Raw genomic sequence first — 27,774 nt, 5'->3', positions numbered from 1 at the left:
ATTATAAATTCCACGAGCAACGCCGGACACTTGAGCTAGTTATACATATATATGATTATGATGGACGTGAAAGCATGTTTATATCCTATATATTTATTATCCTGTAACATTTAATACTACATACATTCGTTTTTTATGCTCAAAGTAAAATAATGATGGAACTCATAACTCCTTAAATCTATGTTAGTAATTACAACAATTAATGATAAATTTAAACCCTTAATGCTAATGTTAGTTAACTAAATATGCTTCCACCAATGGTTAATAGATTTAGCAGCTAACTGCTCCAGTTGGTCGAATACACAGGGGATTGGACTGCTCTTGATATCTAATAATATCTAAAGACTGATCAACCCCGATCTGAGGAATGATTCCTCCTTCCACCTGCCTTCTTCTTCTTGTTGGTGCTTCAGGGCAGTCAACTCCTCGACACTCCTCTATAGCCAATGCCTTTAAATAACAGAAAATGTTAAACCAGTTATCTTTACATGTACTTTGCAATTATCTGTTTGTTTGATTGTTTGTAACCTATAAACTTGACTGAACCGACGGGGCGCAAATTTTTGTTGGATTGTAAGAATTAAACAAATTTGCCTTAAAAAAAAATCGATTTTTCAAAATCAACGGAAAAAACAGTAACGAAGTAACAATGAAAAGTTAAAGATGCCTAGCAAGAATAGAAATGCTATAAAAATATTGTTTAGGTTTTTGAAAATACATAATATAACCCAAATATCAATCTGTATGACAGACGTACTGTTTAAGAAAAACAGTACATCTGTCGTCTATGATTTATACGATATTAGTTCTATCTAATGTACCTGTCTTGAGAAATTTATATTAAACTGTGTCTAAGTTATACAAGAACTTATATATATTTAATATGATCGACGGAGCAATGTGACCATATACTGAATGGCCATTGGTAGATATTCCGAGCATGTGATGAAGACAGAGCCACATGACCAGATGCTACACTAACATTGGTGGAAATTCTGGTCACATGATATTAATATAACTATTATGTTTATCATTTCTATCTATTGAAAAGGAATAAGTATTTTATTCAAATTATAATAGGTGCGTACCTAAACATTTAGTCTCATATACCATATCACATTTATATGAGTTTATGTACACCTTTTACACAGTTTATACCAATTTCTCGAGACAGGGACATCAGATAGAATTACTTTTTGATGCTATCAACTTCTAAAATGATTAGGCTTCAGGCTATACCCCATTTCATTTTACCCGAACAGTCCCTTAAGAATATATTTATCGGAAATATATGTATTTAGTGTTGCTATTTTCCAAATGCCAAAACACCATTAAACAAGTTAGAAGAATGTTTTTCTTAATAGTATTATGGAGAGAAAAAAAAGATTCTCTATATCATTAAATAGAATTTATCTGAGCTAATTAAAACATAATCTCACCGGTACCGCATCCACTAAAGATTTGATGAATGAGAAAGGTCCAGAATATTTGATGACTGCTGTTGTAGTTGTTTTAAGTTCAGTCTCTGTTACAGAGGCAGGGTATATATTAAAGCTACTTGATCTTCCTATCAGGGTTCTGGATAAAAGATTATATGAGAGAAGATTAAATTTTCAGTACATTTCTGGTCAAATTGCGCTATCTGAATAGTATTAAAAAAAATGTTTCTCTTACCTTTCTTCTTCCTGCGCTGTGCACTCAATCTTAAGAAGTACATCAGTTTTACTGCTTAAAAATTTGATCTGAACCTCTCTAGTATTGTTTCCAGCTGAAAAAAGAAGACATAAAATCAGTTTAATTGTTTCTTTAAAAAAATTACAAACCTGCTATTGTTGATTGGATGGCTCCCTCTATTCCAACGGGAATGTTGACTGCCCAACCAAGTGAACAATCCCAATTAATGGAGCCAATAACATCAGGATCAGCAGTTGTATCCAGGCCCATATCATGTATAACAAAGGTTACATTCAACTCAGTCTCATCAGGAACCTGTTCTGTTAGTCCTGTAATTTTGACACCCAGAGGGCGTGGTCCAACATCAAACAATTGTGATGTTACTGGGGAAATTGTCATGCCATCAGGATAAGTTAATGAAAACTGTATTGAATAACCTTCACCCATCTTTGAAAAAGCTAAGTCAGTAAAATTAGCAAATCCATCTTCAAATGGAACAATTACTTCATTCACAAGCTCAGCTCCCTCAGGACCAGAAACAAGAGAAGCAGTAACAAGCCATGGATCACCCTCACCTCCAACCACTTTAACTCGGTCACCAGCTTCTGTGGTTAGGTAAACAAAAGCAGGAAATTCAACTTTAGCCATTTCATATGCATCATAAATTTGTCTTCCAATCACAAGGTTCTTAGGAATAACTATATCATCTACACTATTGAATTCTTCAAGCTTAGCTTCATCTGCTTCTAAACTTTGTTGAGCAAAAGTTTTGTCCAATATTACAGCTCTCTCTTCTGGACTGGTGTACTCAGGCTCAGGTTCAGGGGGTTCTATTGGTTTACTTGCTTCCATAGAAGTTACCTCAACTCCAATAGCAGAACTAAGTTTACCTGTTTGAAGAAGAGTTGTTACCTTGCTAACAATATTTACCAATTTTGTGAAATCTAATGTATCACTTGGTATGACAGGTGAAGCTGTTGTTGTACTAGTTGTGGTAGAAGTTGGTCTTTCTGTAGGTGCATTAGGATTAACTGGAGGAGAACTTGTTGGAAGTGGGTTATTATTAAATAAGCTTCCTGCTGTTTGAGCAGGAGGTTCAGCTATCTGGAACTCTACTCCAGGAGTCTCTGTAGATCTCTTCTTCCTGACACTTCCTTCTCGGACAATATTTGTCACTCTGATTTTATTCAAAGGTATCCCAAGAAGCCCGGCAATATTTCCTACTATTTTATCTTCATCAAAAAACTCATCTTCTCTAATGGTAATTCCTAATTTCAATACTACCACAGGCTGTGTTTTAATGTCACATGTAGACTTTTCCTTGATAAGTAGATAAAGATGTCCAGTGTTTGGATCAAAGTAGTTGGAACAATGCTGATCAGTCATTTCTGGTATATACTTGTCATCAGCAGGGAAAAGCTTTAAGTTGTCAATGACAGAGAAGTCTTTATTGTTAGGAGGTATGTACTCCCCTGCTGTATAGATGTCTAATCTTTGTTGCTTAGGAAACCACATCTTAACTCTGACTGGGTGAGACTCTTCATTATGAAGTAGATGAAATCTAAATACCTGTGGTGGTATACTGGACATTACAATTTCATATTCTTGCTCTGTTGCAACCATTGTGTAAAATGTTGAAAGCCTCTCAGCACAGATATATCCAGAACAGCAGGAATGATCTTGAGGTCCATTTACTAAGTCTATATATCCATTTGGTCCTGCATTAGCTAAAACAGCAATTGGACCAAGTCGTCTAATCCTTCTATCCCTGTCCATTGATTCTATGATCATTAATTTGTGATTGATTCCAGAGCATTTATAGGCTGTCCATTGGGAAACCCAGGTACATTGATCAGTTCTATAGATTCCTGTATTTGGCATTTTGCTTGCATAGGAAATTCTTTCTCCATTTATCTCTGTTACCATTGGTTTTGGTACTCTGTAGTAACCAAGTCCATTTTTAGGATTTCCATCCCACTCAAAAGCAGAATCCGGAATGATAGTGCCACCACTTTCACCGATCAATGTTCCATCTAGGTCTACAATCAGGGCCTTTTTCATTCCATCACAATCAAAGTCAGTACAGTCTGAAGGATTTATTTTACTAGCTAATGGCCTGTTATACATTACTTTGAATTCTTCTTTTACATTTAAGAATTTCAAGTTAGATGTTCTTACTGGCCAATTTACGTCATCTTCACCAGTATTTGTTTTCATGACAATATCCTTCTGTCCACATGCTCCATCAAAATTGACAAATGTAACATCATCCATGTACAAGATACCTCTTAATGTTGGATTAGAGCCTTCTGCAGATTTAACACCCACATGGTGAGGAAAATCTATCATTGGAAACTTGCTTTGAAAGATAGGCAACAGTAGTCCAGTATGAGTAATTCCTGATTTCCTTCCTGTCCAGGCTCTTTTAGCCTCAGGACTGAATGACATGATGGAGGGAGGCCCATTGCCTGTACATTGAAATGCTGCACTGTTTCCTACAATCACACTTTTTGATAATGACATGTGTCTGTCATCATCAATTATATGATCCAATGCTGATGGACCAATTCCATGAAACATGACAGCTAGCCCACTTTCTATAATTGTAAGGTCTTCAACTTTTACATTATCCTCTGACATTACCATAATACCATATTCAAAATTTCTCCATATAAGAAAGTTTTTAATGTTGACGCATCCTATTTTGTCTAAACCTCTGCTGTTGAGATGAATGGCATGCTGGGTTGAGAAAATTTCATTTCCTGTCCACACATATTCAACATCACACGGACTTCCCCTGGTATTTAGGCCTCCTTGTGCACAGCCAGCCATAACATTGTTCATTAGGATAGTCCCAGTTCCTCTCATGATATTAATACATGCTCTAAAATCAAATCCTAACCTTAGATTCTTTATCTGGTTTATCGATTCTCCCATAGTTACAAGGTTTCCTACAATCTTGGTGTTTTCACTCTCATCCAGTATGCCATCGTTAATATGTCTGAAGATTACATTATTTTCAATTGCAACTCCATCTGATTCAAAAATTCCTATTCCTGAATTGTAATTATAATCAAATGAGCAATCCTTCACAAATGAGGTGATTTCCCCAATAGGAAGCAATTCAAATGTTTGTGGGGCTGAATTCACAATGGCAAGAGAATACCGGGGATCATAATTATCAGAATAGCCTTCTTGTCCAGCTTTGAAGAATTCAACATTTGATAGCTTGACATATCCAGGTTTCACAATTCCACCCTCTACAAAAGCTGCAGCAATTACTCTAGCTCCAAACATTTGTTCTTCTTGTTCATCATATTCAGCTCCTATTATCCTGACATTTCTTGACAATAAACCTACTCTGGCCTTCATGGAAAAACTTCCTGACCCCCCAGGTAAATCTTCATTAACACTTAAGTGGGTAAATTCTAGAGGTGATGTTAGAGTTATAATTTTCCCATTTATTGATTCAATTACTCTTTTTTCAGTCTCCAAAGATTCATAGTTTGTGGCAGTTATTACTAACTTGTCTCCTACTTTCCATCCTGGTTCTTCTTCCACTTCAATAGTAGTTTCTCCAATGTTTGCTGTTTTGGCAAGAGAAACCCAGCTTATTGTATCATTTCTTCCAAACATTTCAATCAAACCAGGATATACTAAGTCTCTTATACTATCTCCATAAACTCCCAATGCTTTCGCACCTAGATTAGGAGCATTGAACATGGGTTGATCGGTTGTGTAATGATTTCCATGAAGATATAACTCAAAATTGTGTTGAAAGCGATTGTTTTCTTCTCCTACAATTAGTCTACCACCCATTACCAATAATATTTCTACTTCTAGTCTTCGGTCCTCTGTGTCTTGAACTTCTAAGGTTCCATAAACATACAACCTCTTAAACTTAGGTGGGTTAGTGTCCAAAACAACCCAGGCTCCTCTTGGGATGGATACCTCATCATTTCCTGTTGGTGGAAGTAGTTCTGCATCTACCCAGTCTTGAGGATTTGACCATGATATAAAACTTTCTGGCCTATTTGGATCCATTGTTGGTGGAGGAGTAGGTATACATCCTTCATTTTCACATCTGATTACACTGAACGTTCCAGTGGAGACATCATTTTGAGTCCAGACTCCCAGATCTCCTGATCGTTGAGTATCTTCTGTGGCTCTTTTCTTCCACCAGTTTGACCTTCCTTGACCTTTGCTTGAAAATATGTATTGTACCTCTGATAATGGGGTACCCGTTTCATTGTTAAAGTACCAATCTCCATTCTCACTGTTGTCAAAGGTTGGGGGACTCTGCAGGGAAGCGCTGTAATTGCTAAGCGAGTTGTCAAAAATATTAAACCTGTCTGGTTGTTGTGTGAGGTCATGGCCTAAGATTAGAAAGTTTTCACCAGTATGCATTCCATAGGCTTCAATGTAATATGATATGTTTGTTAAATGTTCAGCAGTGTTAAAAGCTAATTTATTTACAGGACCTTGAGGAAGTAGAGCTTCCCATCCCCTCCCCAGCCACAGAAATTGACGTTCACTTTGACCATACTGATTAGTAACAACAATTTTGTTTGCTTCTAGTGAAGATGGAGCAGCCTGATTTATTTTGATCTTGTGAAAATTCACAGAACTGTCACAAACTGAACTAGTAATTCCTCCTCCCAAAAAACCAGAGGCATCATCAGTACACAGATCAGTTGGGTTTGTTCCACTCTTAGTCACCAATGAAGCTCCTACTGTTCCTGTCAGGCTACCATCAATATCTTTGTACCACACTCCATGCTCACGTCCTGGATGAGTGTACTGTCTGTGAGTTGTGTTGAAAAATTGCAGGCCACTGACTCTGATTGCCAAAGCTGCTTCAGATTTTTCTTCAAATTTGGTTGCAATAGCTCGACATGCAGGACCTTTATCAAAATTATAAAAAGTAATGTTTTCAAGTGTGTAGCCCTTTGGGGGAAGGTTAATTCCAATTGGCGTACATGCATTTTTTTTACCAGTTGTTAGTTCTGAAACTTTGGAATGACCAACAATGAGACTGTTGAAAATTCCTGCTCCACCAGGTCCATATGGTCCTCTTCCTGTGAAGATTTCATAGGCTGAGAAGTCATGGTCCATATGAGTTTGGTTTTCTAACCTTATATTAGCACCTGATACTATCTCAAATCCTCTTTTGTTATTCCATGTTGTAAATGATCCTATTCTTGCTTGAGTTCGATAACCATTGCAAAATCCTTGTTCCACTGTACCAGTATGAGGGTCATATGTTGCATGATTAGACTGACCAAAAATCCAAAATCCATACCATCCCATGGAGTGAGCTGTATTATTGCGGAACTCACCAAAAGGAACTTTGAAAGGACAAAACTTTTGAGTGTAAGATGGACCATCAGGAACAGTTGCAGGTCTCAGCCAGAAACAGACATGGGTTGAACCAGCACAAGAGTTATGTAAGAACTTATTCAAAGGGTTTACAATCCAGAAACTGGCTGGGTTGATATCTGGGTTCAGTAAACTGTTAGACATTCTTGTAAACACTGCTAAATTGTACTGTAGTGTATTGTGCATCTCAATTCCATCTTCAAGGAAGAACGTAAGTCCCTTAATGTTGTATGCAACATTATGCTCAATGGTAATATTAGACACATCATGAAGAGTACAGGCCCTGTTGTTAGAATGATGAATAGAAACTCCTCTCACATAGCTTTTTGACTGAACTCCAGGCAAATGAAAGTGAATGGGATATCTTCCAACTCTAAATGCTTGTCCAACACTTGTTAACTCTATATAGCTAAATCTTGCCTCAACAAGACCTTGATTTTTGAACTTTGGACTAATAATTATTACTGCCCCCATTTCATCTGAACCAAGTTCTTCCCCAAATTTACCAGCAAAACAAGTTTGCAGAGAATCTGAGAAAGCTGCACCAGAGTTAAAAGGTTCCTCACAGGCAGGAAGAACTTCTTTAAATTGTTCATTTATAGTTCCTTTAACTAAGACATTTCTGTTCAAGAGAGCAACTTCACCCCTTGTTTCAACCACTTTATTCCCAAATGTTTGTTCTATTGATATATGTCTATATTTTAAGGGACTTTGAAGGGTAATTGTGTGACCATCTTCTGATATACTTTGGATGTAATGTTCTTCATTTTCTTTCATACTGTTTCTATCACCAGTTGTTGCAAGAACAATATGATCTCCTACCTGCCATGTTACTGGCTGCTTCAGTTTGATCTCAGTTGATCCAGGTTCTACCGTCTCAGAGAGATGGGTCCAAGTAACAGGAATATACTTGCCATGTAGATCAAGACTGCCTTCTCTCACTCCAATTACCTAGAATAATAATAGTTGTCATGGCTATATATTTAATCTAGTAAAAGGAGGCCACCTGTTATTTTTGTGTTCTCAGAATAGTGGCAAAACCCTGTCCAAGGATATTAAAAATTGAAAATTTGTTACCTTGCATCCAAATACAGGCATTTCAGTACATCTCACATTTCCATGCATTGTAATTACAGCATTAGATTCATATGGTTTCTCTTCAGTTCCAATTTGAAGGCTTCCACCACCAACTATAAGTATATATTCAGCTTGCAGTTCAAGGTTTGGCTGCTCTTCATCAAATAGGAGAGTACCCCCATTAATAAGCAGAAATTTCAATACTGGGGTGTCAGTATCAAGCAGAATTGTCATCCCAGGAGTGATCACAATAAATTCCCCTTCAAGCGGAGTCCCTAGACCACCCCATGTCCAAATTGAAGACCATCTGTCAATGTAGTAGAATGTGGCCAAATCAATATCTTGATACCTCCCATAGCCCTTTCCTTGAACATCAACAATGACAGGTGCTTCTATAGCACCATTGTGGTAATTTGTGTAACAAGTAATTTCTGTTGCACTTTCTGTAGCAACATCACAAGTTACATCATCAATGCTAACCTTGTTTCCTGATTCAGCAAACCCTGTTCCAGTTATTGTGATTAATGTACCACCACCAGTTCCTCCTCTAAGGGGAGACACTGCTATGATTTCAGGAGTAAGGTTGGCATCATAGGTGAATATGCTAGATTTTGTAAAATCACCTGATTCTTGTGAAAGAATGATATCACATACTAAAGTAGCAGAGGTATCAGCATTTGTAGGTGTTAAACATTGAATTTCTATGGTGGAAATCTGCTGTATGATGCAGGCATTACCACAAACTGAAACTGTTGCTGCTGAGCTATCAAAACCTTCTCCTACAATTGTGATCAATGCTCCCCCTCCAAAAGATCCTGTGGCAGGAGATACGGATGTTATGTCTAACTGAATATTCCATACTTGATCACTGTTTGAATAGCCAAGTTCAGCACTTTCAACCTTGATTGGATAAGTACCTCCAGCAATAAGAGGAAGAGTGCATTGGATTTCAGTGTTAGTGGCTGTATCAACTGTGCAAGAATGTTTCCCAACACTTACACTTGGACTTGCCCCAAAGTCAGTGCCTGAAATAGTAATTTGGGTGGTAGACAATTCACTGACAGATGTTACTGTTGGGGTTTTGGATACATCTTGACTATATGTTGATGTTGCCTCAATTGAATTTGACGATACTTTTAGCTCTGCACAGTCTCCAGTGCATGGCTCTGTTCTACACTTAATCAAATTAGCTGAAGTTTCAACAATTGTGCAGTTTGATGATCCAAAGGTAACTACAGTATTGTCAATTTCTCCACTGAAACCACTCCCTGAGATGCTTAACAGATGCCCTCCATGGATTGACCCAGAGCTAGGATTGACTGCAGAAATCAACATTCGACTAGTTATTGTCCCGAAACCTACAACAGAATTTCCTACACCACCATCAATGTTTACAATGATATTGTATTCCCCAGCTGGTAATTCTGAAAATGAAAAACTGATGCTTGTATCAGTCACTGTTGTAACTTCTCCTTCTTTACTATTTTCAGCAAGAGGACTCATTTCTAATAGCGCATTGATATCAACAGATCTTTTTCTTCTGGAGGGGCTTGTGACATAATTCATTACAGACATCAACCTTACAAAGCAATCATCTGGGTTATTTTGACAAATTGTCATTGTTGTGTTGTTATCTTCTTGTGCAGAGACTTCCATGTCAAAGTTAAAATTTGGATAGGCTTGCCTTTTAACTCTACTACTTGAGGGTGAATCTGTCACATTCCCTGTAACTTCCTCTGTTGAACATAAGCCAGTTGGACATCTCCAAATTTCAGCACCCATCTTTTCCCAATTATCCTTCTTAATTATGCCATTACTCTGTGTTACTTCTTCAGGTTCTGGAATTTGTCTGCGCCTTCTACTTAAATTGTTTATTGGCTTTGCAAACACTTTTACTTTGCTCACATTGCTTCCAAAATTAGTTCCAGTAATAGTCAGAACATCACTTGTGCTTGTGACAACTGTTGATGAAATTGTGGCAGCATTTGACATTAAAGATTGCTTAAAAGTGAATGTGATCTGAGAATCAACTTTAGGTTCAACTTGGTCATATCCTAGAGTAATCTTGATTGGAACAGTTTGATCAGGTTGCACACCTTTAAAAGGTGTGTAGTCAGGAACCAGACAACTAATGGCATCAAAAGATAGACTAATAATTGTGCAACTTGCTTGAAATCCTTCATCACCAAAAGTTACAAGGGCTACATCTTTCCCTCCATGCGGTAGAAGGCCCTTTCCTGACAATACCAAGATCATACCTCCTGCCCAACTTCCCTCAACTATGTTAGTGGTGATAACTTGGGGGTACAGCAATAGCTTAGCCATTTTAGTATCTTCTGGAGTAAACACTGAACTTCCTTTATTTAAAACCCTAATAGAAACTTCATAGTTTTCTAAAGACTCCATTGGGTCTATTTCACCTGAATTTCCATTGAAAGTGCATTCAAGCATGGTGGAAGAGGAAGTGTCAACATTACATGCATGATCACCAATCTTCACTTCATTTTGGCACAGAGTAGAAGAAAATCCTTCTCCTTGTAATTTAATTTTTGATCCATCAAGAATATAATTAGGTTTAGTTTCATTAAATTGTCCTTCAGTTATTTCTATTTTATTGACCTTAGGTGTTAAACAATCAGAGAACAAGAAGGTGAAAGTATCTGAAAGAACTGGATCAGTAGCACAGTTAAACTCTTCAGAAATTGTACAGCTAGAATCACTGGAAATGGTCCCTGAACTTGCTCCTGAAATATCATGATCAGCTTCAACTTCTCCAAGATTGATCTTCAATTCCATAGTCTTATCCTCCATCAATGTAGCCACTTTAACAGTTCCTCTCATTATCAAATCTATACTTTTAACTGGATCGCTTGTGTAATAATAATCCCCAGAAGCTGTAAATGTTTCACTGAAAATACCAGATGGTTTTTTTTCTCCTGATTTAAATCCACTTCCATTGTATTCATCAACAAGTTGGTCACTTGTTTGTAAGATATTAATCCCTGTTGTGGGCAAAGATGTTTGTAAGGTCCATGTCCACTGAATAGTATCTCCAGGCATTACAATAGCTTCTGATGGGGTCCAAGCATATCCAATTCCAAAACTGGGATGTTTTCCACCATTGGTAACAATATGAGTTTTCTTTTTTCTTTCTGTAATACACTTGATCTCTGTGTCTAAACAAGATGTTACTGTGCACTCATACATAGTACCAAAATGAATATCAATATCAGAACAGTTTCCAAAACCAATTCCAGATATTTGAACAACAGTTCCTCCCAAAACAGAGCCTCTTCTTGGGATGACATTTGTAACCTTAAAGTTTACTTCAAAGTTTGGAACCCCAGCTGTTGATGCAATACCATTGTCAGGAACTTGAACTTTAACTTTGTGTTGTCCATTTTTGTTGGGAGGAATTGAACATGTTATTTGAGTACTTATCCATGATACAATACTGCATGCTGCATCGCCGATGAATACTTTACCCCACTTGGCCCCAAAGGAATTGCCAGAAATAGTGAGAGTACCCCCTCCAAGAGCTGAAGCAGATAAAGGTGTAAAAGAACTAATTGATGGGGATGCACTAGCATCATATCTAAAAGAACCCCCACTAGCAGTTTCACCATACACTGTAGCTGTAATAGGTCCAGAATCTCCATCCACGCCCTCTGTTGTTATGCATTTGACTTCATTAAATTTAGACTCCTTGACTACACATTCTTTGTCTGCAGCTGCTAATTGACAAGCACAAGTTTCCCATTCATCAACTGAGTTTGGAAATCCTCTCCCGTCTATGGTAATTAGTGTACCACCCCCCACACTGCCCACGTCAGGGGTATTGCCTAGAACAGTCAAGCTGACTTGATATTTTAATCTAGGAGATGGTTGAGTTGCTTCTCCTTTACTTTTCACAATGACTGAGACATCAAATTCACCGGCTGGTCCAGGTTCCAAAATGCATTTGATTTCAGTCAGGGAAGCAGCAGTTGTTTTGCACATTTGTTTTCCAACTTTAATTTCAAAATCATCAACTGCTTCTGAAAGCTGACTTCCCTGTATGGTAAGTGTGGTATCTCCATTTTCCTCAGAACCAGATATGCTGGACACTGATGGTGTTGCTGATTCACTGAATTGAAATTTACAGATTCTGTTACAGTCTTGGTTTATATTAACACATGGTGAAGTACAACTTGATAAGAAATCATTAACATATACGGACACTGTAGGTTCTGCTGTTTCCAATCTGAATTTGAAATTTCCTTTCATGAGACTTTTCAAAACTAAACAATTTTATCTAAAGAATAGTTAACAAACATGTTTCAGAAAATTATCTAGATGTTACTTACAAAATCAGATTTTCAATAAATTACTGAAAAGGTGGTTAAATTAAACAAAAAGAAATTTTTCCTAAAGAAATCTCCCCCAGGGGTTTCAATCATGATTCCACCTTGCTCTCTTTGATGTACTTCAATTTTACTATACTTTCCATGATCTATTACTAAGTTTGAGCTGTCAATTGATAAGTCATCTATGTTTCCAGTTGGTGTTGAAGCTCTAAAGTCCATCATGATGTATTTATCATAACATTCCCATCCCCAGTAGTATGTATTTACACCATATATTCCAAACTTGCTTTCCAAGATTTGCCTCAACTCATAATCTTGTAAATCCATTGATAGATTTTCAACAGTTATTCCTTGGTATGATAGACTATAATTTCCTGTTGGCCTTCTTGATCCTCTTTCTATTCTTTGAATAGTAACAGTACCACCTCCCCAATCAGATTTTGTATATGTTACATTTTCTTGAGTTTGGAGATAGTTCCGAATTGCAGTATTTTTAGCTTCATTGTTAGTAATTCCAGTAAGATCTAAACCCACAATCGTAGCATCCTTGATTCCAAATAGTTCAAAATCATCATTTGCTTCATTACAAGTACGAGGATCTATTTTTACATCAAATGAAGAATCATCTTCTACATAAGAAACACTGACAGACTGAACTTTTACATCCTCTGATGGTACAGCGCCAAGAACTCTCTTCATCTGAACCTCTTCCTCAGTTATTGAAAATTCATCATGGTACCAGTAATATTCATTACTCCATGTAGGAGTAATGATATCCGCAATCTCAAGATATGTGGTTCCTTGTTTAAGATTTGTCAGTCCTGATAATGTAGAGTTGCGAATCAACTCTGCCCAGTTAAAACAGTTGTACTGCCAATCAAATGATGGTTCCCAAAGATCTGGGATTGTGACCCATTCAGTCTGGATCCTATCATTATCTTGTCTTTGATACCATACTAGCAGGGTCAGTGATCCAACTAAATTAATTCCTTTTACAGCAAAGCACAGAAACTTGTATCTATTAGCATCTATTTTAGGCTTTCCATACAAATGCATGAGCCTTGTTTGTCTCTCAACAGACCTTATACCACAATATGGTTCTACTCTTGGGTTCATATATCCCCCAGCTCCGTTTAAGTGAAACCGCACATCTTCATAGTCTTGAACATATCTTATTCCAGTGCGAAGGGCTTCACATTTTGTCATAAGCATATCCTCAAATTTTGGCTTCCATTCTGACTTGGCAGCTGCTTCAGCAATCTGAAACCCTTCAGCAGATTCTTTTCCAGATTGGGTAAAAGTTATTTCTGAAACTCCTGTAACACCATTTATCTTTATTCTTTGGGTTTCTAGGTTTCTTTGATAGTAAAATTGAAATCCTTGACGTTCCCATTGAACTTGATTAGTTTGATCTCTGTAATAAACTGTATCATGCTCCCACAGCGAAACTTGAAGAAAACTAGAGCTTTGATTTTCTTTTGGTTGAGTTTGCATGGCTTCCAGATAGTATTCTTCACCCTTTTCTACAAAGATGTTGCGTGATCGTGAATTAACATGCCCAACAGACTGAACTGTGTTTCCAGTTGGCCAATTAAGAAGTAGCTCTGTGTTTGTGCTATCAGAGTTATTGCTCCAATTAAGTGAGCAGTTACCAGTGCAATGCAGATAAAATGAGACATTGCCTGTGTATGGAGCAACAAATAATCCTCTCAGTCTAGCTGTGAAACCTTTAGTTTGATCTAAAAACTTTGGCCCCCTGACTGTTGAGTTATCTATAACCATTTTTCTATAATCTGCCGCAGTAGTTGACAGTGTCGAGTAGTCTGTAGTAACAGTTGTCACCCATGCTTCATATAACATTCCCCTGGGGCCCCCAGGAGATGAATCAGTTTCAGACTGTTTAGGGGTCAAGCATGTTAGGTCTGTGCTGTTAATATTTACTATCTGACATTCTGTTTTCCCAACCATAACCTTTGTTTTTCCAGGATAGGCATCAAATGAATTTCCCTTGATGTTCAAATGAGTTCTGCCATTTATTCCGCCAACATTTGGTGAAAGAGCAGTTATTTCTGGTAAGGTATGGTAATTAAATAATTCTCCTTTAGAATTGACAGAATATGCATCATCATTGTTAGTTGCCAAAGACTTTCCTTTATCTCCGGATACAAAAAATGTTGCATTCATTGCTCCAATAAATGTACCACCTGGCCTAAAAGTTAAGAAATTATCAATTTGCAAGTTCTATCAAAATTTGTCTTGATAATTTGCTTTTTAAGTTGAAAAGTTATTTTTAGAGCATCCCCCCCCCACCTAAAACAAATGGAATTATTGTTTTCTTAGCTAAGAATAGTTTTAAGATATTTTATTGTTAAATTCCGAGAATCATACAGGGTGTCCCAAAAAAACACAGGGGTTGTCAAAACCTTAAATTTGGACCAATATTGATGATTTTGGGCATTTTTGATATCTTCTAAAAATTCTCATAGCAAATATTACTTAAGTTTGAAGTTATAGAGTTCCTTTGATGCAAAATTATTGTTTTCATAAAAACAAATACACATTTTATCTTTAATACATTAAAACAAATATCAATTCTAACAGTATTTACAATATATTATAGCCTCTATATAATAAATTTTTACAGTAGAAAATTTAAATGATTCAATATGGTGGCCAAAGGTGTAGTCAGGAGGGGCTAAGCCCCCTGAGTGAAATCTATGGATTTGTTTTTTAGGCCCAAACAGCTGCTGAGCCCCTGACCCCTAGAGAGGAAAAAAATGTAAGCCCCCTCTGGAAAATCCCTGAATACATTTTTGGCTTAGCACTTCAATAGTCAGTCTCTTACCTCTATGATGGTTTTTCTTAAAACTTAAAGCACTGTTCAAGACTCCCACCTTTTTTCTAATGCTGGTTCAAGTTATTTGATCGGGGGGTGCAAAATTTAGGTTTAAGGTAACCTCTTAAATGAAGATCACAATGATACAGCAAATTGGACTTCATAATGGAGACTTGAGATGGGAATGCTACATTTTTTTCATTTAGTTAATTCATTGTTCATAAAACACAATCTGAAAAATTCATATCCTTTGTCAATTGTTCTTCTTTTCTGAACGACGCCCTTTTCCATGAAAAAACAATGCCCATCTCTTATGGAGACTATGAAACCAGCCATGTTTGAAATGTTGCCAGGAAAGTAAAAGATAATGTTAACCTGCAAGTAATATATCCTTCATTTCCAGATTGTGGATCATCCAGCTTTATACCATAAACATTACCTAAATACAAATGTATTAAAACTTTCCATCAAAACGTTGCCTAGGGTTGATAGGAGAAGACCATTGATAAATTAATTGATGAGAATAAGAATTGAAAGGAATATAATTTTGAGAATCCTTTCACACCAAGGGAAAAATGAGGAGTGGTGGAAAAAAATTGGATTGTTACTAATTTAAGCCCTATATGAATAGGGCTGGGCAAAGCTCTGTTAACAAATCGGAAATTAACTAATATTGAAAAGTCTGTTAACAAACATAATATTTGTTATTTGTTCTATAAACAATACACTTAAAACGACTTTTTTCCGCTAGGTGTCTCTGCCACATGTAATCATTCAAAGCATCGAGAGCAGAGACATCTGGCGGCAAACTATTTCAACGTTTTAAGTGCATTGTATACAAAACGAATGAAAAATATTACAAAGTGTTACTATAATGAATGCGTCGAAAAATAACCGATGACTATAGGTTGTAATATCTGAATGATTGTTTGAAAATAAATTGATTTTTTACGATCCAAGCCGTAAATTGCAATTTTCTGAATTTTATGGACACTATGTTCTTCAGTATAAGTCTTTTTTAAAAATTTTCTCTTTTTAGACACAACAGATAGAAGTAAGATTATTGGCGATCAAAAGCAATTATTTTTTACTGTAAGCCTATACCCCTTTTATTTTTCGCGAACACTCCCTTTAAACTATTTTAATTCAAATTTGTTTTATTTAAATAATTTGCAGGAAAAGTGTATTATCAGAGTTTTTGTCAGACAATCATGAGTTTCTTGACATTTCTGGCAGTTAAAGTTGGCAATTGGCTTCTTAGCCTCTCAGTGCTAATGAGTCAGACGATTAGTCTGCTATTAAATTTAAAATACCAATTGTACTGGCAAAACAAATAGTTGGATTAAGTATATTGAATGCATTAAGGTTGGGTGTGATTTGAATCATCAATTAGTGAGTAGGTTTGTGGTATATATATTTATGGTTTAGTAAATGATGACGTCTTTCAGAAAAAAAAACTAAACGATGGAAGAATGGCTTGGATCATTCAGAGATATGAAAAAACTATCGTTTTTGAAAGAAAACAAAAAACCAAAAACAAATGATCAAAAAAATTGTTCGAACGATCTTGATTGTTTGTCTTAACAAACTTGAATAAAAACAAAAATAATTTTACTAAAACGAACGAATTTTCCGACAGATTTGGAAAACTATCGTTTTTTTCTGATAGAACGATTATTTTTTACAAACTTGTGACAAAACGAGAGGTTTCTTACTTTTTACTGAAAGACAAATTTCATTGAAAAAAACGATTTTTCTGAAAGAACGATTTTACTGAACGAACTATTTTATTGAAAGAACATTTTCACTGAACGAAAGTTCAGTGAGAAAACAAACAAAAATGATAAAAAATAAATGAAAATTTTGAAAGAGAAGAAAATCATTTTTTTATTATTAAAAAACGAACAAAATTAGTCATTCACAAACAAACGAAAGGGACAAAAAAACTAACTCGCCCCTGGTTAGAGTTTACATTACGTATATACGTAGTATTCTTAAGTACACGTTGTGTAGCATGGAGTTCCTCTTAAACCATATGCTTCCATAAAACTACATACATTGGTCTACGTGACGTCTCCTATATTGGTCGTCAAATGTACGGAGAAATATCTATCTATCAGATAAGAATTTAGTATGAGACATCTAGCGGCCAACATATCGTCCCCCAAAGTACGTGAACTACACGACCTCTTTCTATGGAGAAAACGGGCTAAGGATGAGGCCCTAGAAAGGGTTCAGAAGGTGTCCCTTAAAGTTATTCTAGGCCCAGTATATATTACTCATCAATCTGCTCTATCAGTTCTGGAACTAGAAACCTTAAGGATTAGGAGAGACTGTTTATCCTTTACTGAAAAATGTCTAAAATCTCTAAGGCATTCTGCCCTAATCCCGGTAGAACCAGTCACTCACAGCCACCAGCTACGGAACGTTGAACTATTACTGTCAACTATGCTAGAACGGAGAAATTCAGAAAATCTGCTATTCCCTATGCAAAGAAAATTAAACTTCCTATGATATAACCTTATCTTATTCTGTGATAAAACCCATGATATATTCAATTATATTCCTATGAGAATGTTAATCATATTATAATATGTATTATGATCTTGATTTATCTCTAATAAATTTTACGTATGTTGAAACCCTTAATAACGAATACATTAAAAGAATTCATCAAATGTCGTATTCTTCACTTTCTGATAATGGAATGTTGCAGATATTTAGTTTTTTAATTAAATGATTATATGGAACTCTTTAAAACTGTTCCCGCATATTCATGGCTATTTATTTATTTTCGCAAATACTAAAATTTACGTAATTTAGTGTAAAACTCATTGAAAAATTGTCAAGACGACATTTGATAAATTCTCGATGTATTCGTTATTAAGGGTTTCACTGTAATTAAAAAAAACTCGCCACCTCTAGTCTAGATATATCATTTAAACATGATATCCAGTACTATAAAACTGTAAAGTAACAGCTGACTTGTATTTTTATGATTTCCCATTGGTTAAGTCTGAGAGCAGACTTTGTGTGTCTCACAAAGTCTGCTCTCAGAAAAATGTTATTGGTTAGATTGGCCTTCAGAAATATTATTATATTATTATTATATTATTAAACTACAAGATACAGATAAAGATGAGTGTTCTGTGCAGAGGTATATTTCAATAAGAATCAAACCTGAAAAGGTGATTTGAACCTACCAAGTGAGTGATTTGAACCTACCAAGTGAGTGATTTGAAACTACCAAGTGAGTGATATGAAACTACCAAGTGAGTGATTTGATTTGAACCTACCAAGTGAGTGATTTGAAACTACCAAGTGAGTGATATGAAACTACCAAGTGAGTGATTTAAACCTACCAAGTGAGTGATTAGAAACTACCAAGTGAGTGATTTGAAACTACCAAGTGATTGATTTGAAACTACCAAGTGAATGATTTGAAACTACCAAGAAGTGATTGATTTGAAACTACCAAGTGAATGATTTGAAACTACCAAGTGAATGATTTGAAACTACCAAGTGAGTGATTTGAAACTACCAAGTGAATGATTTGAAACTACCAAGTAAGTGATTTGAACCTACCAAGTGAGTGATTTGAACCTACCAAGTGAGTCAGTGAGTTCACATTCTCTCTGCCCTACCACCACACCAGTAATACTGTCTTCCCTCCGGGTTGCCACACCAGATGAACCTTAACAAAGCAAATTTCCTAATTTGTACAGAGGGTTTATTTTGGGTTTCGAAATGGACCACTTCAGAAATCGTTCAAACTTTTCATTATCAATAGCACAAACTAAAAAAAAATTATCTGGAAAATTTCAAAATGATTGTGTGAATCAGAATTTGTTTATTTTCCAAAAATATTAAAAAAATGATATCAAAAATTTAAATTTTATATTTTGATTTAAAATGAAACACAAACAGTTTTGTTCAAAAAAAAGATAAAAAATTGAAAAAAAGATTAAAGTTCTTTATAAGAATCATTTAATTATGCTTTGAAACAAAATAATCAAAGTTTTAACTGTAAAAGCAATTATTTAGATTTGTGAAAGATAAATATCCTTGATGGGATCTACCTCCCCCTGCAATATGGATTTCCCTAAGAATAAACAAGATTGTCACATATTTTACTCATTTTCTAAATCTGGACACTTAACCCAGAACTATGGAGACATCAAAAGAATTTATAAAAAATCACATTTTCTAAATCTACTTAAAATGCAGCTATTTAGTTTAAAGGGAGTGACCGGCAATGTACGGTGGTTGAACTGAGTATGTAGTATTGTGGACACATTTTTAAAGATTCATTTGAGACATATAAAACTTTTCTACGACGTTTATTTACGGAGTTTGAGCGCAAAGTCGACGTTCAAAATCATGAATTTGGGTAGATACGTTTTCAGAGTCGGTTTTTTAAAATTAGTAAATAACGACGACAAAAAATGTAAACAAAATTCTACAGTAAAATAATTAGTTGTTTAGGAACAGGTTGAGAAAATAAAAGTTAACTCTTATCATCGAAAATAAGTAATCTTAATAAATTATTAGTTTCTATAATCTCTCATTATTTGCAAAGATTTTCTGCAGATTTTTGGAATTTTTATTTAAAAGACGACATGTGAAAAATTTGTAGAAATTCATAGAAAATAAGAAATTCAATAAAAGGATGAAAACGAAATAATTGATTTCTTGACAAACTTCTTTTGAAAAATATGTTCCTTAACATCTAGTTAGTTACGTGCATAAATTTTACTTTATTTTTCGTCGTCGTTATTTAATAATTAAAAAAACGATTCTGAAACATACCCAACAAAATTCGTGATTTTGAACGTTGAATTTGCATCTCAAACTCAGTAATTATACATTGTGAAAACGTTTTAAATGTCTCAAATGAATTCTAAAATATTTGACCACAATACTGCATATGCAGTTCAACCACTGTACATTGCCGGTCAGTCCATTTAATAGCTAAACTAAATAATCTTATGGAGCTCTTTAGAGCTTTTCTTGCATATTTCATGGCTTCTTATTTATTCTTACCATAACTGAGATCTAAGTATTAAGTATGAAACCCATTGAAAAAGTGTCAAAACAACATTTTATAAAATATTTTGATGTCTCCGAAGCTCTGCTGGGTTAAAACGTAAAATAAATACATTTATATGTGTATTTATATCTTTGTGTGTGAATAAATCTTTATATATGTATATATATATAATTGTAACAAATTCAAGAAAACACGAAGACGATTACTACTGTGTAGCGAAGTTGACCGCGCAAGATTCACAATACATAATACTATATCCGCTCCAAATGTGTCTCCTCATGTTCCCCCCCTTTACCCCCTCTACTTGAAGAGAACAGCGTCAGTTAGCTTTGGAACGTCGAGATGTGAACACCTCCGATCAGGAACTACTAACTCCTTTATGATGATGGCGCAGATACTCAGTAAGCAGCAGACGTGCTTAGCCGAAGGGTTCCCAGTTTATCATGTAAACCAGAGACAACATGAAGCTTCACCTCATGATAAAACCGCGATCACTGCCTACTAGGTTGGATAAGCCCTGCTGTTTCAGTTCCTGTTGATCTGCTCCACCAACATGAAGCTCCAACTGTTCCATTCCTTTCAACACTAATAATCAATGTTATTTCATTTTCAACCGTTTAGATACTCCCAATTAAGGGTCAATATTTTTAAACCTTGCTTTTATTTCTCATTTCATGCTATTATTCAATAAAGTTACCGAATATCCCTTTTGTTCTTTTATTTGTGTCAACAATAATATTGCTTCCCACCAATTTGAAAGACTAAGATATACTACCTGAATCGTCTTTAAAGTTTGAATTTCCATATTCTTTTGTGAAGGTTTGTCCAATCAATGTGATTAAATCTCCAGGTTTTCCATATCTGTTCTGAACCCTCCTGGATAAATTATAGGTTCGATAGCAATCAATTTCTAACTAGGGCTGGGCACAGTTTTCATATCAAAACGGAACTTTTTGAAAATTAACTGAAGAGTTTTTTTTACCAAACGACACGTTTAAATCATTAACGAAGAGAAATAGGTGTTCTTTAAAGGGAGTGACCGGCTATGTAAGGTAGTTCAACTGAGTATGCTGTGTTGTGGAAAGCTTCTTTCGGATTCATTTGAGACATATTAAACATTTTAAAGATCTGTAAATCCTGAGTTTGAGTGCAAATTCGATGCTAAAAACTTCTGCTATGGGGAAGGATACGTTTTCAGAATTAGTTTTTCTAAAATTATTAAGTAACGAAGACATAAAATGTAAAAAAGTTCTACAATAAACTACAGACATCATGTATAGGAACATGTTGAGAAAATAAAAATTAATATCTTATCATCGAAAATAAGTAATCTTGTTCAATTATTAGTTTCTCTTATCTCATTATTCGCAGATTTTCTAGAATTAGTATTGAAAAGACGACATTTGAAGAATTTGAAGAAATCTGCGAATAAATTCAAAGAAAATTAGAAATTCAATATAATAATGAAAACGAAATAACCGATTTTAGCATTGATTTATTGACAAATTTCTTTTGAGAAATATGTTCCAAACCATCTAATTAGATTACTGTATAATTTTTACTTTATTTTTCGTTGTCATTATTCAATAATTAAAAAAAAACTAATTCTGAAAACGTATCCACCCCAAAAGTAGGAGTTTTGAATGTCTAATTTGCGCTCAAACTCAGGATTTACAGATCTTTAAAAAGTTTAATATGTCTCAAATGAATCCGAAAGAAGTTTTCCACAACACTGTATACTCAGTTCAACTACCTTACATAGCCGGTCACTCCCTTTAACAAAAATTAATGGTTGAAAAGAAAAATAGCGAGTCGGGTTTTTTTCATTAACGTTGTTGTTTAAATTGAAATTGTTAACTTTTAAAAATTACGGAAAATATTGTTACCAAGACAAACGTTGCATTCTTAGCAGAGTAACTAACGGCTTCCTGAAGTTAACGGCTGTAACTAACTGTTAACTAATTGCCTGAACTTCTGACCCTTTAGCACTGAGTATTGAGTGTGTAATGTCCAGTGTTGTCAGAAACTACTGGAAAACCTTTTTTGGAATTTGTTGAATCACATTGGGAACTCAAATATTGGATGTTTACAGATATATAACACTTAAACGGCTGCCCAACTTTGATTGAAATAAAGAAGGAAATAATTTTCTTTATATTTAAGTTATTTGATCATTTTTAAAAAAAAAGTTTAGAAGCTCTTTTTATTTGTTTTCAAAACCAATGTACTCCCTTCTTACCATAACTTCCTAGACACAGCAAAGATTCAGCTGCGCATTCTGGCAAGCTGGGTAAATACATGAGATCAAGCTGGGTAAATACCTGAGATAAAGCTGGGTAAATACCTGAGATCAAGCTGGGTAAATACCTAAGATCAAGCTGGGTAAATACCTGAAATCAAGCTGGGTAAATACCTGAGATCAAGCTGGGTAAATTGAGATCAAGTTGGATAAATACCTGAGATCAAGCTTGGTAAATACCTGTGATCAAGCTGGGTAAATACCTGTGATCAAGCCGGGTAAATACCTGAGATCAAGCTGGGTAAATACCTGTGATAAAGCTGGGTAAATACCTGTGATCAAGCTGGGTAAATACCTGTGATCAAGCCGGGTAAATACCTGAGATCAAGCTAGGTAAATGCCTGAGGTCAAGCTGGGTAAATACCTGAGATCAAGCTGGGTAAATGCCTGAGATCAAGCTGGATAAATACCTGAGATCAAGCTTGGTAAATACCTGTGATCAAGCTGGGTAAATACCTGTGATCAAGCCGGGTAAATACCTGAGATCAAGCTGGGTAAATACCTGAGATCAAGCTGTGTAAATACCTGTGATCAAGCTGGGTAAATACCTGTGATCAAGCTGGGTAAATACCTGTGATCAAGCCGGGTAAATACCTGAGATCAAGCTGGGTAAATGCGTAAGATCAAGCTGGGTAAATGCCTGAGATCGGGCTGGGTAAATACCTGAGATCAAGCTGGGTAAATACCTGAGATCAAGCTGGGTAAATACCTGAGATATGGGGTTTTCCAGTTACAGTATCTGATGCTCTTTGTGTTGGGCACCTCCTTACCATCTACCAGAAGGGTGAGGTAGTAATATTCCCCACCATTATTCGGCTGGAAATAATTAATCATAAGTAAAAAGTGTCAGACAGAACCCATTTATAAAAGTCAAAGGACAGTTTCTTAAGGTTAATATTTAAGTACAGTAAGAACCAGAAAACTCTGAAGACTTTCAGATACAATTTCTAACTGTAAATAGTCCTAATGACATAAGAAACAGCAGCTGTGCAGTGTAAACAGACCAAATTTACATTATAAGTTATATAATAAGTTACTAGTAAAACTATTTGCTTTGCAACACAAATCAAATACGTTCAGGTATGTTGCGACACTTTTAAGCCGAGATTGTCAAAAATAATATTGACTAACTTTCAGAGTTATAATAAAGTGTCACATTCTTACGAAACTTTTGCATGAAAGAAAAATTAAAATTTTTAAATACTTACAGGTTTAGGGGGCAGATCACATGTGATTTTTTGAGAGTTAGGATCCTGCGGATTCTCGAGCAGGAAGTTCCAGTTGATTGGATTCTGACAGGAAATACTTCCATACTCGTTTGCAAACGAAACCTAAGCAGGAAATTTTAAAATGTCTCTAGAGAAAATTTTTTATGTCAGGTCTATATAAGTTAAACACTTTTTTTGAATTGACAATATAGGTCCTATTCTAACCAGCTTTAACCATAATACATTGGGCGNTTAAGCTCAGTCATAAAGAAGCAAGGCAAAGCATATATCTTTGATTTTTTTCCAATACAAATAAAATCCATTTTTACAAAAAATCCTGTAAATTACTTACAGCGGAACAATGTTATATATGGGGTGGTTGAGTTAAACGATCGATATATGTAATTAGAATTGATATTAAAGCTTTTTTTCAACGGTAGACTTAAAAAATGTTCTACTTTTACAGTAAGGGAGTGAAGACGACTTTCACTTTCCCTTGTGCATAAAGGGTTTCCCAAAACGAATGAGATTTCAGAGACGACTGTCCGGAATTTATATTGTCTGTTTCTTCAAAGATAATATATATATATAGATGAGCTGGCAGGTAGAAACCTCCTGGCTAAACTCATATTTCTACTTCTACGAACAATTTAAACAAGAGACATCTAAAGCAAATTGTTTCATTTCTTTTTCCTTTCTCCCCCTGCGGCCATCTGTAGGAAATAAGCATTTGCGTATTATGAACATACATTACTCGTATTGCATATAGGGTTGTTAAAATCCTTTTTGAAAACGATCCTTTCGTTTTCGGAAAAAAACGATCGTTTTTAAAAACGACCCATTCGTTTTGAACTTATAAACAAATAACGTTAACGATTGTTAACATAATTGTCGATAAAATTTTTTTTTGAAAACGATCGTTTTTATAAAAACGATTTGCGACCGTTTTTTATACGATTATAAAAAACGATCATTTTAGAAAAAAAAAATTTTATTGACAATTATGTTAACAATTGTTAACGAAGAGTCGTCGTTAACGATCGTTAACGAAGGGTTGTCGTTAACTATCGTTAAAGAAACATTAAACTTTAAAAAACGGTCGTTTTTGGAAAACGAGCGTTTAAAAAAAGATACATGCAACTTTATTGAATGTCGTCTTACATGAAATTAAAGAGTTGCATTGTGGGGAAGCTATAACTTGTTGATATTTTCTTAAAAACTACTCAATGATAAGTACAGATGCCCTTCAAGTCGGGTTACCTCTCAATTCGTAATAAAACGTTAACGAAGGGTCGTCGTTAATGATCGTTAACGAAACGACGAGTTTTATAAAAACGATCGTTTTGAAAAACGATCGTTTCAAAAACGACCATTTTTAAAAAAACGAACTTTTTAAAAAACTATCATTTTTAAAAACGATTTTTCGTCGTCGTTTTCATAACGAAACTGGTCCTTAAATTTTATATCCTGTCTAATTCAAGTGTTGGAATCTGAGCTTGGTTGACCAATACAATTAAATTTGTAGGTATAGGGATGTTAACGTTTTCATTTTTTTGAAAACGATCGTTTTGTTATGAAAACGACGATGAAAAATCGAAAGCAAAACGATCGTTTTTGAAAACGATTGAAAAACGAAACAAAAACGATCTTTAACGATCGTTTTTAAAAACGATTAACAAAGTGATAAATCAGCCGCACTCCAGAGGATAAAATGCCATGCATACGACAATTCCTAAAATTTATATTTTTTCGTTCAACTGTAATTTTTCCTTATCATTTAATAGGCCTTATAATTTAATGAAGAGGACTTCATTTAACCTTGGATTCGTCATATCTTAAGAGTTTCACGTTGTCTTTACAGTCTTATTCTTTGTTAGTAACACTGTATGAGATTTCCTTAAGTACCTGATTTCCTTTGGTTGGATCAAACTGACTAAATCCGTCTGTAGCAAACCCATCTCCTAGTATAGTTATAGCTCCTCCCCCGTATCCTATACATCCAGGAGATACTGAGCTCACATAGGCGTCCTGTGCCACAGATCCTAAATAGATTAATTAGGCTTAAACAATAAACATATCTTTAAATATATCTTTAGACTAAGCAAGAATAGGCCGAAAGAGAATTCAGATACTGTACAATTCTGAAATAAGTACAATAAACTCGGTTTCGGGGGCTAAAAACTGGTTTTTCGGTCTGTTTATCTACATAAACTCGGTTTCGGGAGCTATAAACTGAATATAATGGTATAAATGAAACTAAGCTCTAAAAACAAAATGCTGAAAATCAACTTTATTGTTTACTATAACTCACCTCCCAGCAGTAAACTGCCAAACAATAATTTCTTTAATATCATTCCTGAAATATAATTAAATAAAAGTTTTATCACTTTTTAAGTTTTTGATGCTACGGAATATGTTCAAATTCTCAATAACTGAATAATGCAATAGCAAAGGCAATGAGAGAGGTTATATATCAATTTTATTTGAATTTGATTTCGCTCTTTTAGAATAAAATCCAATATTAAGATAAGGTGAAAGTAAGACAAGCCATATGTTAAGTAAAAGTGCATTAGATTTATGAAAACGAAAATGTGGGAGGTACTTAAAAAATTGTGGAATTGAAAGACGATATTTAAGCAATCTAATGTCTTTTTAAAGGCGGTGCTCGCGAAAAATTAAAGGGGGTATAGGCTTACGGCGAAAAACAAGCGCTTTAGATCGCTTCGCTACTAAACTTACTTCTATTTGTTGCGTCTGTAAGGAGAAAATTGTTAAAAACAACTTATACTGAAGAACGTAGCGTCCATACAAATTGAGAAAATTACAACATACGACTTAGACCGTAAATAAAAATCAATTTAATTTCAAACAAATCATTCAGATATTACAACTTATAGCCATCGATTATCTTTCGCCACATTTATATATAGTTGATTTTTCATAATATGTTTTATTTGTTATAATCTGAGAGTTACTTATAAAATCATTTATTCCTGTTTCGAGGATTTTTGGTAATGAAGACGACATTTTAATATTTTCCAGAAATGTTCGAAAACAAGTTGAAAAAACAAAATCAAAACTAGTATGAAATATCAAATATATACAAATGTTCTCCTTATAGACGCAACAGATAGAAATAAGATTAGTAGCGATCAAATGCGCTTTTTTATCGGATTAAGCCTATACCCCCTTTCATTTTTCGCGAACACTCCCTTTAAAGTGGCTGTTGGTGTAATTTCAGATGCGTTAAATTAAAAGAGGAGAATTCTGGATTTTATATCGGTATCATTATTCCACACTGTGACTTGCAGATTTCTTGCAGATGGTAAAACAACTATATCTTCCACATCATTTATCAGATAAAGGCTTAAAGGGTACTTTGTGAATCAGGTGCCTCACATTGAAATGAAGTCACCTAAATATTACAATTTAATTAAATTAAAAGATAAAAATTATCAGTTGCACTGAAATGTTTCAAAAGCTTGTTCAATTGAAATTTAGCTTTGTTCCTTGTAGAGGAACACATATTTTTGATTACAATTTTTTTATCAGAAACAAATCTTTTTGTCAAAGAATAAAGAATTAATATTTTTCTCAGAATTCATTGTTTTTAAATTCAATAAATCTAAAATCCCGACAAAAAATAGGTTTACTGCATTTTAAGTTTTTTCTCTTCAAGATGTCGAAATCTTTGAGAATACAAGGAAACCACTTTGATAATGAATTTAGAATTAGCTAAATGTTTGTTAAGTGCTTTCAGTTTTAGTATAGTTAATTTGATGTGAAAAGTTTTAGAATATTACAATAAAAGACGACATATACTTGTACCTTGTAGTGGAGTGTTCGTCAATGACCTGAACGGAACACTGAAGAGTATCGTAGCTGGAATAGTATTTAACAGAAAT

General features: G+C 34.8%; 1 protein-coding gene across 1 annotated transcript; it reads right to left on the bottom strand.

Moving 5' to 3' along the window:
- Nucleotides 1-73: 73 nt before the first annotated feature.
- On the bottom strand, nucleotides 74-27,774 carry LOC111710417 (fibrocystin-L; the record flags this gene model as incomplete). The annotated part of the gene is given in 14 exon segments (XM_023484499.1): nucleotides 74-450; nucleotides 1,440-1,578; nucleotides 1,675-1,768; nucleotides 1,824-8,004; nucleotides 8,131-12,373; nucleotides 12,538-14,685; nucleotides 15,688-15,751; nucleotides 18,920-19,006; nucleotides 21,138-21,238; nucleotides 23,371-23,477; nucleotides 23,870-23,992; nucleotides 25,775-25,911; nucleotides 26,181-26,225; nucleotides 27,698-27,774. Coding segments are annotated over 13 exon segments (13,647 nt in total). The 3' UTR covers nucleotides 74-270.

The sequence above is a fragment of the Eurytemora carolleeae genome, unplaced genomic scaffold (assembly GCF_000591075.1).
Source record: "Eurytemora carolleeae unplaced genomic scaffold, Eaff_2.0 scaffold1058, whole genome shotgun sequence".
Taxonomy (NCBI): Eukaryota; Metazoa; Arthropoda; class Copepoda; order Calanoida; family Temoridae; genus Eurytemora; species Eurytemora carolleeae.
The sequence above is the reverse complement of the archived record's forward strand: the minus strand, read 5'-3'. Positions and strand labels throughout refer to the sequence as shown.